Source organism: Lontra canadensis, unplaced genomic scaffold, assembly GCF_010015895.1.
Source record: "Lontra canadensis isolate GAN:19392208 unplaced genomic scaffold, GSC_riverotter_1.0 scaffold236, whole genome shotgun sequence".
In the NCBI taxonomy this organism is placed as follows: Eukaryota; Metazoa; Chordata; class Mammalia; order Carnivora; family Mustelidae; genus Lontra; species Lontra canadensis.
This window is the reverse complement of record NW_022631230.1, coordinates 326,133-342,437: the sequence shown is the minus strand read 5'-3', so window position 1 is coordinate 342,437 and position 16,305 is coordinate 326,133. Positions and strand designations below refer to the sequence as shown.

The following is a 16,305-nucleotide window of genomic DNA, read 5'->3' as shown; positions in this document are numbered from 1 at the left end:
AGGATGGGTCCCGGTGGCATGTGCTTGGTAGATGAATAGGGTATGGGCGCCATCTCCTGGCAGTTATTAGAAATTGCTTGGTAAGACAATCCATTTATTTATGGAGTTTTTTCTTGCTCATCAGAAGAATGCACTATTCTCATTTTTTAAAAAGCAGTCATTAGACTTTGATCTTAGAGCACACTGTAATTACATAGTAGCTTTTCTTCTAATCTCTGGCTGATTGTTGGCTAAAAACTGGTGCTTTGGAAAATGTCCTCGACTTAAATTATTCTTGGAGAATGAGAGATGCCTTTGTGTAAATACAGCATAGTGAGTTTATGGCCAGCTCATTAACAGGGTCCTAGCTTCCCCCTTCCATCTCTTCTGCGGATGTGATAAAGGATTCCTTTGCTTGCTGATAGAGTGGCTCTGGAGTCTTTCATTGTGTCTAGAAATGACAATGTCAAATTGACTCTATCAGTCTAAGCATAACACCCTGGCAGTTTTCATCCTGGAAGATTCTTATAAACTCCGTCTTTAGTCTCTACCATCTCTTCATTCAAGTGGCATCTGTTGAATTTCTGTTGTGTTAGCTTAGGAAATACACAGGTCTTCAGATGGAGGGATGCCGACAGGCCAACAAATCATTGATAACTGGTCCAAGCCCTACACTAAAGAAAGTGTGGACAAAGGTCATTGAACAGAGAGACTAAATAGGTCATTTGCAATTTTTTCCATACAACTTAGAGGCACAGAGGCAGAATAATCCCAGGTGGAGGCTGAAAGAGAAGGTTATTTTGGTTTGTGAATTTGGTTTGACCTTTTCCATATGAATAAGGCTGATACACTTGAACAAAGCTCCATTCTGAAGATTGGTTCCTGCAGTATACTGGAAAGCCAGGCTTTTTCTCCTCAAACCTTACTCCCCATTATTTTCTTTGTAGTTTGAGGAAGAAAGGCCTATTTCAAAATAACATATAAAGTTTCATCTCTCCAGAGGTTTCCAGAATTAGAAGAGGTTTTAGTGTGTCCTTTGGGAAATGAGAATTGGAGTATCAACAGAGCAGTAAATGAATAGGCAGGGTATGAACTGCAAATGCAGTGGAAAACAGGCTTGTCGAGTGAAGAAAGGTGATGAACTCGGAGAGTTATGCTCAGATGCAGTTTTATAAGCCACATATCCTAGATCTGTACCTTGATTGTGAGAAAGAACAAGGAATTTTCATTGGCTTATGCTTCTGTTCTCATGGACACATCTGACGTGTTATGATTTCACCCAGAATTATCAGAGATGAGCCTGTCTAGCACTGCTGCACACACACGCACGTACACACACACCACTCCAGAAACCAGAACTGCCTCAGTATAGTGCTGAGAAGCACGGGGAAGGGAATAGAGCCTTTGTAACAGAGGAGAGAGAAAAGCCAATAAAGTGTTTGTTATTGAGCTAACGAGCAGAGTGATCTTGGGAGACCCTCTGGGAAGTTGTATAGAACCCATTTTAGAGTTGTCCCAGCAGGTATGGGGAAGCTGGGACATTTACTTATGGATTCGTGGCCTCCAGTGGGTGAGGACGGCCACCGGGGGTGTCCAACCTTGTGCATTAAGTCCCAGGGACTTTCTGGTCATGCCAGAGTTGATCTGGCACTCAGACAAAGGAGAAGACTCCCTGGCCGAGGAGGGAAGCTGCCAGCTTGCGGGAAACTGCCTCCTGCAGCCGAGAGAGTGGGCAGGGTGTCGACAGTGTCTGCTGCTTGCGTGCACATGAGCACGCACACCACACACTCGTCTATTACACGTGTCAGAAGAGAGATAAAATGAAGTGAAGTCAGTAAAAGTAAGGAATTTTTATTAATTTTATTTAGATAGGAGAATGGGTGGTTGCAGTTTTAAAAAGGTCTTTGGGTCTTTACTTTTGAAAATTTCAAACATACACAAGAGTAGAGATAATAAAACAACAAATCACCATGTAGCCAACACCCAGCTTCAACAATTATGATTGCCATCGCTGTTCCACTTATGCCCACTTCTTTTTTTTTTTTTTCCTGTCATAGTTTAAAGTAAATCCCATACCATTTCACCCATAAACACTTCAGGACTAACTGCCAAAGACCTTTTTTTTAATTTTTAAAGATTTTATTTATTTATTTGACAGAGATCACAAGTAGGCAGAGGCAGGCAGAGAGAGGGGAGGAAGCAGGCTCCCCTCGGAGCAGAGAGCTGATGTGGGGCTCGATCCCAGGACCCTGAGATCATGACCTGAGCCGAAGGCAGAGGATTTAACCCACTGAGCCACCCAGGTGCCCCAGTGTTGTATTTTCTTAGGCTACTGGGTCACAAGCAAGATACCATTTAGGCTCAGGGATACCAGATGGTTTTTGGTGTTTGTTTTTTTGGTAGGGGAGGGGGCTGTGTTTAGAGAAGGCACAGAATTCCTCATATTTCTTTCCCCCTGGCTCTCAGTGTGTCTGAGCTTAGTTTTACTCAGAGAAGAGGGGTGACTCTTATAGATACTGTGTCAGAGGAGAAGGATTTTCCTACTTCAGAACTCAGAGCTTACGGCTTTGTGGTTGTGATTTCCTTTGGTCATGACGCTCTCAGCGACTATCAATTGGGCTCCCCAATCTAGTCATAGAAATTTAGGGGATTTGACTTTAAAATGACGGCTTCCTGTTAGATTAAAATATGTAGGTTGGACTGTGCATCTAAATAGGTTGGAATGTTCTCAGAGTTTGTCCTGGGGTCCTCGAAGAATGCCATGGATGTTGTTGTGATGAAAACACTTGTGGGATACTCTCTGAAGATGGTCTAAGAGTTAAAGTGTGCAACACATACACGTGCGTGCACATGTAGCTAGGTGTCACAGCACTGGGTAGCTTTTCTTTTTTTTTTAGTCACTTTTAATCATGCCTTTCCTATGATCCATGACCCACTTTGCTCATATAACTCATTCCTCAGGGATGGCTAAAATCAGCTATTCATCTGCTTTGGAAATCATTTCATTCCAAAATAGAATCCATTTTATTTTTAGATAGAGAAATAAGCTTCCACTATTTCCTGTAGTGTCGTACATGGCAATTTTAAAGGCTTGAAGATATTAAATTGTTTGTTCTCTTAGAAGAGCACTCTTAGTGGTGGAAAGGAGCATAGGATAATGAAAAGACTATGGAATCAACTTGAATTTGGATCCCAGCTGGATTGTCATGACCACAACTTATTTGACTGTTATTTATCCTGATTTTCCTGTCTGTAAAATGGGGCCAATATCATGTACTTGAAGATGCCAAGAGCATTGGATGAGATAACAGATAAAACATTCTGCTTAGAGGCCCGGAGTGGATCAGTGGGTTAAGCCGCTGCCTTCGGCTCAGGTCATGATCTCAGAATCCTGGGATCGAGCCCCGCATCGGGCTCTCTGCTCAGCAGGGAGCCTGCTTCCTCCTCTCTCTCTGCCTGCCTCTCTGCCTGCTTGTGATCTCTGTCTGTCAAATAAATAAATAAAATCTTAAAAAAAAAAATTCTGCCTATGCCTTAATGCATCGTAGAGCTGATTCTGAGAGAGCTGTGCTTTGAAAATGTGCTCTATAAAGTCATTCCTTCCATTGCCCTTATGTTATTGCTAGTACTGTGCTCTCCCCCTTTTAACACTGGCAGAGGTCAGAGGATATGATCACAGCTGGGCTGCAGGTTAAAAACAGATGAATAAACTCGGTGAGAGACCATAGCAGCGTCGAGCATGATGTTCGCCTTGGATTTGTTCCGGCCACTGTTTCTGGGGCCCCCGTGGCATGGCCACAGGTGGGCTTTGGGACTCTGTCGTTGTCTGTCCTCAGTAGTAGCTTCCTCACATGTTTGTATTTTGGGTCTCCTGCTCCGCCCCCCAAGATTCTGATTGATCATCCCTTGGGACAGGAAATGCCCACTTTCCACTGGCAGCATTGTCAGAAAACTCTAAGATGGGTCTTTCACTGACATATGAGACAGAATATTTCTCTCTCTTTGTCTTCTGCTTCCTGGAATCCCACAGGTAAAGCCCATTTCTTTACCAGGGCAACTCATCAAATATTTGAAGGCAGATCCCGTGGCCTTCTCGAATGTTCTATTTTTCAGGCTTAATGATATGCACTCCTCTTCCTCTTCTATGTTTTGGCTAGGACCTTTATTTGTTTCCATAAGTGTTATTATCTTAGCTTATAATTATATGTTCATTAGTGTGTGATTATTTGATCAGTGTGAGAGTTGTTCACATGGCTCTTCAAATATTTCTGGCTCTCTACCTTCCCAGCCAGAGGTAGAATTGGACTTTCTCCTGTAAGGTGAGTGAGACCATGTGACTAGTTTGGGCCAGTGATTTATGAATGAAAATGATACCGGTGTCATTTTTAGGCCGGAAATGAAAATTACATGCTGAAAAGAGATTCTCCAGGGCTTTCTTTCTCTGCTCTAGAGTAACTGTGATGTTCTAGATAAGGCTTCCTCTATCCACCTGGGTCCTGGATTAAGAAAAGAAGAGCCCCCCCTCCCCCAGCCAACACCTGATGGTCACAAAGCCTGAATGAAAGAAGACTTTGTTGCTTTCTGCCACTGAGGCTTTAACTTTGTTACTCAACATTAACTACCTCTCTCCTGACTGATACAGTTATATCAGGCTTTCTCACTACATGATAAGCATTATGCAGTGGAGGCTGTGTGTTTCTCTTCACCAGCTAGCATAGTTCTGGCTCAGAAGAGACACTAAGACTGTGTGCTGCATGCATGAATAAATTAAACCTGAGTTTTGAATCCCATCGCCATCGTTTCTGCCAGTTCCTGAACTTGGCTTACTTCATCATTTCTCTTCTAAAATGTAGACAGCCCTCTCCCCCAATCCAACCCAGCTTTCCAGTTTCAGAGAAATTCAGTGGTTTTCATAGCATAGACGTCCTCAGAGGGAAAAGGTGTGCAAACCACCCCCATCGGGGATCACAGGCAGAGGCGAGGGGGCTACAGATGACTTGATTCTGAACGTCATCGCAAGCTTATTGCTTCTTTTGCAGATCAGGAGAAAGGTGATATGGTCATCACTAAGGCGTTTCTGTGTCCGTAGATAGCCATTTAATACCATATTGGCATTACACTTGCTTTCTAGTGGCTGTTGTTTTTCTCTCAAGGATGAGCCCTCTAAAGTGAAGACTCCTTATAAATTAGCAATGCGTAGCTTTCAGGCCCTGTTGCAGCTGGGAAGCTGGCAGGTGGGACTAATAAGATGTCCCTTTGGGTTTTGCCATTAAGTTCTGATTGGCAGAAACCATGAGTTTTTAAACTACCTTAAGAACTAGAAAAAAAAAAAAAAGGCAAGACTTAGGAGATAGGGAAAATATATTGATAATGTATGTTGTATGGGGTGTGTGTGTGTGTGTGTGTGTGTGTGTGTGCGCGTGCTTAGAACCCTCTCTTTATTGGTTGCCAAGTAGGTATCAGAGCACATGCTGAGTAATTTAGTGTGCATTTTCTTGTCTTATCCCTGTGACCACCCCACTAAAATTCGTTGTCATTCCCCAACTTCATTCCCCAGTGGAGTCCCAGAGTGGGTTAATTATGTTGGTCATGGGTGGATCGGACTTGAACCTAGGCCTAACTCATGCTCATTATGTTCAAAATAGCTTAGTAGACTTTGACAAATCTCATCAATTTTTAGAACTTTAATTTTTTAAAAGAAAATAATGAAAAATTAAGCTTTTTTTTCCCACTCTGACTTTTGAATTATTACTAAGTGATCTTATAGATGTGCTGACAGTATTTCGTATTATATTGTGTGGCAAATTCTATGATCTCCAAGATAATGGTTATTGGGGCATTGGAGTTGATGGAAACCATTCATACACTCAACAAGCAGTTGCCTTCTGATCCCAAGATCTGTGTTAGTCACTGAGGTCATGAAACCTGACAACGGAAGCTTATGGATGATCGACTGTGACAGTATCTTCCATTTGCTGAGCTTCTGTGCCAATTAGTGTGTCGAACGCTTTATATTGTTACCCTATTCAGGAGGGAAAACAACCCTTGAGCAGGGCCCACTATTCAATATGCATAGAAAGTGCTAATGTAAGAATTCAGATCGAGGTCCTCCATGGGGGCCTGCAGGTTATTTACTCTGCAGAGCACTCCTTCAGAAGAAATAAGAAAGGGCTGAAATCCACCTGCCCTTTACTTGTCAAACTGTGCGCCATGCCACACGATGGCACTCATCAGAGGAAGCCTCTGGAGGCTAGCAGCAGCCTGGGTGCAGCTAGGGGAGAGAATACTCCGTTTGCTTCCCTTCCTCTAGCGTGTTTTGTACACCTTGCACGTGCTAGAGGCTTTAGACAGGTTTGGTTAAGTCTTCAGAATAAGTCTGTGGAATAGGTGTTGTTTGCTCTTCCAGTTTTAGAGGTGGTGGAGGAAGGGAAGAACATATGGGGAAAATGAACAAAGTATCTACCATGTGCTTAGGCATTTCCTGTCAACTCCAAGTGGGCAGTTTTATGGTTTGTTTGTTCGTTTGTTTTAAATATATGATGAATTGGGGCGCCTGGGTGGCTCAGTGGGTTAAGCTGCTGCCTTCGGCTCAGGTCATGATCTCAGGGTCCTGGGATCGAGTCCCGCATCGGGCTCTCTGCTCAGCAGGGAGCCTGCTTCCCTCTCTCTCTCTCTCTCTCTCTGCCTGCCTCTCTGTCTACTTGTGATCTCTCTCTCTGTCAAATCAATAAAAATAAAAAAAATCTTAAAAAAATGTTTAAAAAAATATATATATGATGAATTGGAAGCTCAAAGGTTAAATAACTTGTCTGGCTTACTTAATGACAAGGCCAGATTTAAACCCAAGCCTGTCTTACTCCAACGCTCTTGCACACATATCTGGGTAGAAACAAGGAAGGAACAAGCAAGAGAGACCATCTTGTGAAGAGTCATCTTTTGAATCAGACCCGTGACTATATGTATTTGGTCAATAGATCATTACCAGGGGTACCTGGGTGACTCATTTAGTTAAGGGGCTGCCTTTGGCTCAGGCTCAGGTAGTGATCTCAGCCTCCTGGAAATGGAGCCCCGCATCAGGCTCCCTGCTCAGCGGGGTGTCTGCCTGTTCCTCTCCCTCTGCCCGTTACCCCTGTTTGTGTGCTCTCTCTCTCTCTGCTCCCTCTCTGTCAAATAAATAGATCTCAAAAAAAAAAAAAAAGTGGGCCATTACCATATATGAGTTAATCAGTTTTCTAAAAGATTTAGATAACGTTACATGCAGTTGTCTCAGAAATTATGCCAAATAAAATGGGCTCTTTGCCTTAAGATTATTGCTGAAACTATTAATATTAATGATCACTCAGCAGGTTATTAAAAAAGCTGAGAACTTTGTTGGAGTCTTCCTTCTCTATTTCCTGTGTCTTACAGTCAATTTATTTTAGAATACTAATAGCTTCTTGCAAGACAGATAAGGTCTGTTCTCCTTATGATAACTGTGGATGCTCAGACCTGTGCTGCTGCTTGTCCAAGGTCACTCCACAGCTTTGACCAATGAAAGCACGAAGATGACACTTGGCCTTGAGACCCCCTGCTGGTTCCCTTTCAGACCGTTCTACATTTATGCCAAGTTAGGTTGTTGTCTTAAGGAAAGCAGTAGGTATATGCCATTCTGACTTTTGCAACAATTGTGGGAATAAGACAATGCTGTTAATCTCTCACTAGGGCTATGTGACTGTGAATGAGTTAGTTCTCCTTTCTCAACCTCAAATTTTTCACCTGCAAGGTGAGGGACTCCACATATATGGTTTCTGGCCACAAATGAAGAAAATACTAAAATCTTCCCCAAATAGGAGTCCTTAAAAAATCCCATTGATTTGGTGCCTTTCTTAGAAGGTGGCCATGCCTACTTCTCAAGATGTCAATAAGCTTGACAAAAATATTTCTTTCTTTGAAGTATAAATCAGTTTTTATAGGAAGGTTTTATATTATTTATTAACAACCAATAGACTGTTCCCCAAGAAGATATATCAGTCACAGAAGCACTTTGTCAGCATCGCTCTACCCCTGTTCCCTTCCTACTGTTGAGTTACCACTATAGTAAGGCACTGTCATTAGTGTGCCACATGAGTTTGGGTGGAAAAGATCACATTTTTTTAAAAGATTTTATTTATTATTTATTTCACAAATAGAGATCTCAAGTAGGCAGAGAGGCAGGCAGAGAGGGGGAAGCAGGCTCCCTGCTGAGCAGAGAGCCTGATGTAGGGCTCGATCCCAGGACCCTGGGATCATGACCTGAGCCGAAGGCAGAGGCTTTAAACCCACTGAGCGACCCAGGTGCCCCGAAAAGATAACATTTTTTAATGAAAAGAATATTGTCAAGATACTTCAGTCTTTTTTAATCTACATAAAAATCTTTGCTGAACATAGTCAAAGATACAGAGACAAGATTTATCTAATTCTGTAGCCTTAATAATGAGACATAAACATTTTAGCTCTTTGACCTATCTCCGCACCCCCAACATAGGTGACAGCTTTGTTTTGTTTTGTGTTTTTACAGAATTTGCACAAGTACCAATTTCCCGTGTCTACTTAATATTTATTAAATTACCTCCCGCACATACCTCCTGGAGAGAAGCTGTGAGTCTGGAAACCATACCTGATTCATGTGTGCTTAACAATCTGGCATTATGGGCTTGAGTGATGGCGGCTTGTAATTTGAATTTGGTTGGATGTGATAAAATTTTGTTCACCAGAATATAAGGGTGTCAGGACCAGAGTTCCATTTTTCACTTGATATTCTAAAGATAATCAGCAAAGGACTAAGTGGATGACATGGAAATCGTTCCTTAAACGTGACACAACAGTGTAAACAGAACCCAAGTCCCTCTGTCCCCTGCACCAGGGGAGGGACAATCACTGAGACATGGAGTGTGCAGCTAGGAAGAGGTCTCTTCAAGAGGCAGCCAGGTGAGGAGGTTGGAGAGCAAGCCTTAAATCCACCTCCCCAGGGAGGAGGGGAAATGGGGGAGAGTCCGGGATTTCTTTCTTTTTTTTTTTTTTAAGATTTTATTTATTTATTCGACAGAGAGAGATCACAAGCAGGCAGAGAGGCAGGCAGAGAGAGAGGGGGAAGCAGGTTCCCTGCTGAGCAGAGAGCCCGATGCAGGGCTAGATCCCAGGACCTGAGCTGAAGACAGAGGCTTAGCCCCCTGAGCCACTTCAGGTGCCAGGATTTCTAAAGGCAAGTGGAGAAGGTGCTGGGTAAAGGGGAGAGGAGCTATGGTATGTCAAGAGGGGACAGAGGGAGTTACTGAGCAGGGGAGTGTTAACTTCCTTTCTTTACACTGAAAGAGGAGGCCAGGGTCCTGACTGGTCTGGTTGGCTTTTTGATGAAATCTTGAGTCTCTGCAAAACAACAAAACTAACACTTGGTTATCTTGGTGTCAGGCAAGAATATTAGGCTACAGAAACGTGGTGGCAGACAGCATTCCTGAGAACAAGCAGATTTGGGTAAAAGAGTTGCCGCTTGGCTTATATGCCCTGTTAACTCATTAGTTACCGGTTTCACCAGTAATATTAAAGTCTTCTTAAGTAGAAACTTAATAAACTAAATAAAGCAAAATCGAAGAATCCATTACAGGAGGGGAGACTGGGAGGCAGTTTTGTGTTTTTAAGAGCAAACATATGCCCTTGCTTCCATGAAAAAGGAGAGACCCACCAGGGTAAGAAGCCATTTCTCAGGCTAGCAAGGTCATTGTTATATGTGATTCTTCCTTTTGTTCTCACTCATGGTTTTGGATAAATTGGTAATAGCTAAACAGCCAGTCGCTTGCTCTCACCCTCCTGTAATTACACAGAAATCCTTGGATCTGTTCTGAGAAGGCACTTGTTGGAACTGGTGCCTGTGTTCAGAGTATATGGTTGAATTTTTTTCTCTCCTCTGCCTTTTTCCCTCCAGCCCGTGGCTGTGTTTTAGTTGCGTGGCAACCCATCTGCCATGATAGCTGATGTCAGCTCATTTTCATTTAAACTTAGGCCAGAAAAGTTTTTCAAGAAGGGCATTTGAGTAGAATGCTGGGCAGGCTCTGGTTTGTGTTACCAAATCGTTGGTGAAACTGCAGACTAATGGGCTTCGGTGGCCTAAATGTAAATGTGGGTGTCACAGGGGATCAGCTTCCAGAAATACATGGCCTTAGGGACTTTCTTTCTACCTTTTAGGAACTTAGCAAAGAGCCTCAGTAATATTTTCTTTGCTGCGAAACTTCTTTCTGTCCTTTAAAGGAGTAAGTGTCCAAAATTAACCGAACTCCTGATAATGGAGTTTAGCCACATACTTTCATGACTTCCGAAAGGAGGGACGACATTTTAACTAGGTGCAAAAGTCACATCTGGGAGGAAAAAGAATATTTTATTACCAGCAGGAGTGTTCTAGTGTATATGCTAAGGAGTGAAAAACATGTTAAAACTTCTTTAATCCAGTAGAGGGCAGAAAGGAGTTTTAGCTTTTCTTACCTATGACTATTCAAACCAAAAGTGACAGTCCAAGGCAAAATTCAGCGGCATGTTTGTAAACAAATTCTACCCAGCCTGTTAATGCACAACTTATTCTGGTTGTCTAGACAAGTCCTTGCTAGTATGCTCAGAACCAGTTTGATTCTGTCTAGGACAAAATAGAATGTACAGAGTTTTGAATCATGGATACCTAAGAGGGAACAGTGGTTTGGTATCCAAATTATAATACCACTTCTAATTTATTCAGCTCTTACTTATTAATCATAACACATTTCAACATGGTTCCTATGTGTATTTATGGCACCAAGTGCTAGAATTTAAACATATTTGAATGAATGATGAATAAATTATTTCATTATCAAACATTTATCTTTGAAGGTAACTACCTGCCTGTGAACTTATAATATAGTGAAAATGATTTTCCCAACCTACCCTGGATTCTGAGAAACAAATCTTATCTGTTCATAGCTATAGCTAAAACTCTGAGTGGTAAGATTTGTTACATCATAAAGATGAGGTGAATACTGAAACATGACAGTTGAGAAATTAATCTTGGGTTTGGTGTTTACCATAACTTCCAATCCTTGGTTACTAAATTTGGTTTTTGAAAACCGCTTTTAAAAGGAAGATAAATTTTCCATGCTGACTTAAAGTGAAGGCTGTTTTTGCTTGGTTAGAATGTAGTGTCTTAGATTGGGTTCCTCAAGAAGCAGCCTTCGAATGGAGTTAGGATATTTATTTATTTATTTTAGAAGATTGATTTATTTATTTGAGAGAGAGAGAGAGAGAGAGAGCATGTTCGAGTTGGTGGTGGGGAGGGGCAGAGAGAGAAGGAAAGAGAATCTCAGACTCCGGGCTCCAGCCTACAACCCATGAGATCATGACCTGAGCCGAAATCAAGAGTTGGGCACTCAACCGACTGAGCCACCCAAGTGCCCCTAGGATATTTATTAAGAAGCCCCTCTAGGATCAGCCACTGTGGTAGAAAGTAGGGACCCAAAGCAGGATCAGGCAGAGGGAGAAGTCCAGTTTCTTTGCGGCCACAACCCCCCTGGGAACTCTGGATTTGAATAATTCTTCAGAGTATCCTAAACATTGTATTCTCACATTGATGTGTACCCCCCTACCCTCACCCCAAACACAGGACATCACTTTGGTTGAGCTGGCTCTTTGCAGCTAGTCCTTAAGGGATTACACTGACAGATTCCCAGCAGCTGAGACAGGAAGTCCTTTACTGGAAAGGGATCTGGGTGGCACAGCACAAGGCATGTGAGAAACAGCCTCAAAAGTCCAGTACGCTGGATTCTCTTTCTGACTAGTTGTGGATTCTTTATTTTTTTTTTTTTTAAGATTTTATTTATTTATTTGACAGAGAGAGAGAGATCACAAGTAGGCAGAGAGGCAGGCAGAACCAGAGAGGGCAGCAGGCTCCCTGCTGAGCAGAGAGCCTGATGTGCGACTCGACCCCAGGACCCTGAGACAGTGACCTGAGCCGAAGGCAGAAGCTTAACCCAGGCAACCTAGTTGTGGATTCTTTAAAGTTGGATAACTTTTTGATTGCTTTAAGACAAAAGTGATAGCTTGCTGTATGTTTGTCTATCTATATGTAAGGAAATGGTACTAAGTATGAGTTTTTCATGGTTCGTATGGTTTGGAAAACAGGATTTGAAAGAATGAAAAGAACACATTTTTATTTCATTTGAGTATTAAATTCTGAAATATAATGGTAGCACAAACACACATACAAGGCTTATTGATTTGCACTGGAGTTGTCCTATGAATAATAAACTATGTTGATTAAAAGTAATTGCAGTGAATAAGGGAATTTTAGTTTGTGATAGTTCTTTGCAATCTTTGGAGAAAAGATTAAATTCAGTGTCAGAGCTGGCAGGGAGGGGACATTTGTACATCAAATTACATGTACATTTAGTCTAATTATTTCAGCTCTTCATGGGGAAGTCCCATTAATTCCATCTGTTTCTTCCTTTGCCATCCAGTCACAGCTCCGGCTGTATGGTACTGTTGCAGAGCCCAGTACATGCCTACTACAGATTTGAGACATGGTCTGCACTCTTAAAGAGCTCACATTAACATCCAAAAATTACATTTTTTATGTCACCACCAATCTTACCAGAAAACTAGACCATTTGGGAAGATATTAAGCTCCTGGTGCAAGAGATGAGTTTTCTTAAAATTCAGCTTTTTTTTTTTTTTTTGAAATCTCCAGTTTTGTTTTGTTTTTTCCCCCATTGGCAATAAATATTTTAGTTGTTTTTGCAAAGACAGGCTAACTTTGTTCATTTTTTAATGAAAATGTCTACCAGATACCCAAGTCTGGATGCCCATAGTTGATCGGTTGTTCTTTAAAGTAAAAATGGTCTTCCATGAACAGAGCCACTAACTTAGCCCACAGCTCCAACACAGGCACTTTTCTTGAAGACAGCTCTTGTATTTCAGTATGAGGCAGAAGTGCTGTATGGTCACTTGCCATTTTGTTGCACATAACATTAGAAAGGTAGCTCTAGAGTTGGGATTTAAGAAAAATTAACCCATTTTTCTTTTCCATGAGGGATTTTTCTTCAGTGTGGCTGAACTTTTTTTTTTTTTTTTTTAAATGCTGGTACATGTCAGCAGTAAAGAGTCCAGTGATTGCCATTGTGGTTTGGTGCCACTGTCTTCACGAACGCCTAGCACTGTGACCCGCCATTTGTTTTCGTCCCATCAAGAGTCAGTTCAAGTGTCAAGACAGCAAACAAGGCAAATAATGTATTAGCGTTATTATGGGGAGAGTTGTGATCTCACTACCCCCTTGCAGTGTCTCACATTCAGTGCCCATAGCCCACACTGAGAATCCCTGGCATAGAGGAAGGTTTAAGCAGGAAGAACCTAAAGGTGGGAGGCTGCATGGGCAAGAGATAGAAGAGCCTGGCTTTATATGAGGGCAGCAGAGATGGAGAACAGGGAAGGAATGAGAAATGTCGCAGTGGTTATACAGATGAAATCTGGCAGTAGAAGCCAACAAAGACTCAAAGCTTACTGAGGTGTTCAGCCTAAGTGACCTAGTGGATGGCAATGCCACTAACCAAGGTGATGACTGGGGGAAGAAGAGCCCCAGTTTATAATTTAAAAAGATACTGCTGGAGCACCTGGGTGGCTCAGTGCATTAAAGCCTCTGCCTTTGGCTCGGGTCATGATCTCAGGGTCCTGGGATCAAGCCCCGCATCGGGCTTTCTGCTCAGCAGGGAGCCTACTCCCCTTCCTTTCTCTCTGCCTGCCTCTCTGCCTACTTGTGGTCTCTGTCAAATAAATAAATAAAATCTTTAAAAAAAATAAAAAATTAAAAAAAAATTAAAAGATACGGCTCTTGCCACAAGAGAAAAAAGGATCATAATTCTCCCACTTGGTAAAGGACACATTCTGTCACCGACGAGCAAGAACAAAGTATGCTGCTGGCTGGACCCGTGCAACAGGCCAAGATCTGGTTTTGTACTTCTAACAAACAGTGGGTCTTAGAAACTCAGCGTGTTCTGTGCTGATGCAAAGGACCCTGGTGTCTGTGTTTCCTCTAATAGTGTTTTCTTTTTCTGTTTGTAGGAATGGTGCAAAAGCTGGACCAAAAACTTCCAGTGGCCAATGAGTACCTGTTGCTCTCTGGGGGAGTCCGGGAAGGCGTGGTGGACCTGGACTTAGATGAGCTTAATGTGTATGCCCGAGGGACAGACTATGACATGGACTTCACTCTTCTGGTGCCAGCCCTTAAGCTACATGACCGTAATCAGCCTGTGACACTCGATATGCGCCACTCAGCCCTGTGCCACTCTTGGCTGAGCCTCCGGCTCTTTGATGAGGGGACAATCAGTAAGTGGAAAGACTGCTGCACCATCGTGGATCACATCAATGGTGCCACCAATTACTTCTTCTCCCCAACCAAAGTGGCCGACTGGTTCTATGACTCCATCAGCATTGTCCTGTCAGAGATCCAGAAGAAACCCCAGCGAGGGATGCCCAAGGTGGAAAAGGTAGAAAAGAACGGGACCATCATCTCCATCATCCTGGGCGTGGGGAGCAGTCGCATGCTGTATGATATTGTCCCCGTGGTCTCTTTCAAAGGCTGGCCCGCGGTGGCCCAGAGCTGGCTCATGGAGAACCACTTTTGGGATGGGAAGATCACCGAGGAAGAGGTCATCAGTGGGTTTTACTTGGTGCCTGCTTGCTCCTACAAGGGCAAGAAGGACAATGAGTGGCGGCTGTCCTTCGCCAGAAGCGAGGTACAGCTGAAGAAATGCATCTCTGGTAGCCTCATGCAGGCCTACCAGGCCTGCAAAGCCATCATCATTAAACTCCTGTCCCGGCCCAAGGCGATCAGCCCCTATCACCTGCGGAGCATGATGCTCTGGGCCTGTGACAGACTTCCTGCTAACTACTTGGCCCAAGAAGACTATGCAGCCCACTTTTTGCTGGGCCTCATTGATGACCTACAACACTGTCTGGTCAACAAGATGTGCCCCAATTATTTCATCCCTCAGTGCAACATGCTGGAGCACCTGTCGGAGGAGACCGTCATGCTCCACGCGCGGAAGCTCTCCTCCGTGCGCTCAGATCCTGCCGAGCACCTGCGCACCGCCATCGAGCACGTCAAGGCGGCCAACCGGCTGACGCTGGAGCTGCAGAGGCGGGGGAGCACCACCAGCATCCCCTCCCCGCAGTCCGATGGCGGGGACCCCAACCAGCCCGACGACCGTTTGGCCAAAAAACTGCAGCAGCTGGTGACTGAGAACCCGGGGAAGTCCATCTCTGTCTTTATTAACCCTGATGATGTCACGAGGCCCCATTTCAGAATTGATGATAAATTTTTCTGAGCATTCTGCTGCCTTTTTTCTTTTCTTTTTTTTCTTTTCCCAGGTTCTAAAACTCTCATAATGTGTAGTGTGGTTTGTGATGCTGACTTGCCGTTTTTTACATATCCAGCCTAGATTGGATCTGTTAAGAACACGTTTTAAGTTTCCTGGTTCTGCAGGATGGTGCAGGCTCTGAAACAGTATATTACTATTTCATACTCTGCCTCTGATTTCGTTGTTTACTCTTTGTAGTTATTGTCACATTGTTTTTGGTTCGGGTTTGTTTTGGGGTTTTTTGTTTGTTTTTTTAAGGAGAACTTGAGCCATAGATGAAATGCCCATGAATTCTCTTGTTTTTTTACTGTTTCATGCTTTGTGTAAATTTGTTAATGAGGGTAGGGCAACAGATACCTTTCTGATGCTTCAGGATGCTATTTTTTTTTGTCTTTTTTTTTTTTTTTGTAATTTTAATTTTTTTCAATGAGCTTTCATCACTACAGATATTTGAGAATCATCTGAACCTGGAAACTACCTGGTATGTTAGCTGGATTTATTTCTTTTGACCAGTGACCAGAGTAGTTTCCCTCTTTCCACCAAACAACGTAGACTTTGGAAGTGCTAATGCTACCAGTTGTGTTTTGGAGCAACTTCATTGAATGTAATTTTCCTCAGATCAGAACTTTGGATGGTTTGGAGGCTGTGTTTGACAACTTTCCAAACAGAATTAAGGTTTCCAAATGGCAGTTTTAGTGTGTGTAATTATTTGAAGCCTTATTTAAATCCTATTAAAGAACATACCATTATAATTGTTATTTGCACTAATGAAATCTTGGCCATTGTCAGAGTTTCCGATGTATGTGCTTCAATATAAATTGACATCCACTGTTGAAATGCTATCATTTATTTTTAATTTAGCCCATTTTTCTCAATCAATAGAATGATTCTTTGCATTTGTTTCATTCTCCTTTAATTGTGGGGTCCTGTTTTGCCCTCTTTG

The 16,305-nt window shown here is 42.8% G+C and overlaps 1 protein-coding gene across 2 annotated transcripts in view; it reads left to right on the top strand.

The window, feature by feature from the left end:
• The window catches only part of LOC116862372 (protein MB21D2), a 109,312-nt gene extending 93,701 nt beyond the window's left edge, over positions 1–15,611 (top strand). For both annotated transcript variants that reach the window (XM_032849649.1, XM_032849650.1), the window contains exon 2: positions 14,065–15,611. In XM_032849649.1, coding sequence (XP_032705540.1) covers positions 14,065–15,329 — 1,265 coding nt within the window. In that variant the 3' untranslated portion in view covers positions 15,330–15,611. The remainder of the gene's footprint in view (positions 1–14,064) is intronic.
• The last annotated feature ends 694 nt before the right edge of the window (positions 15,612–16,305 follow it).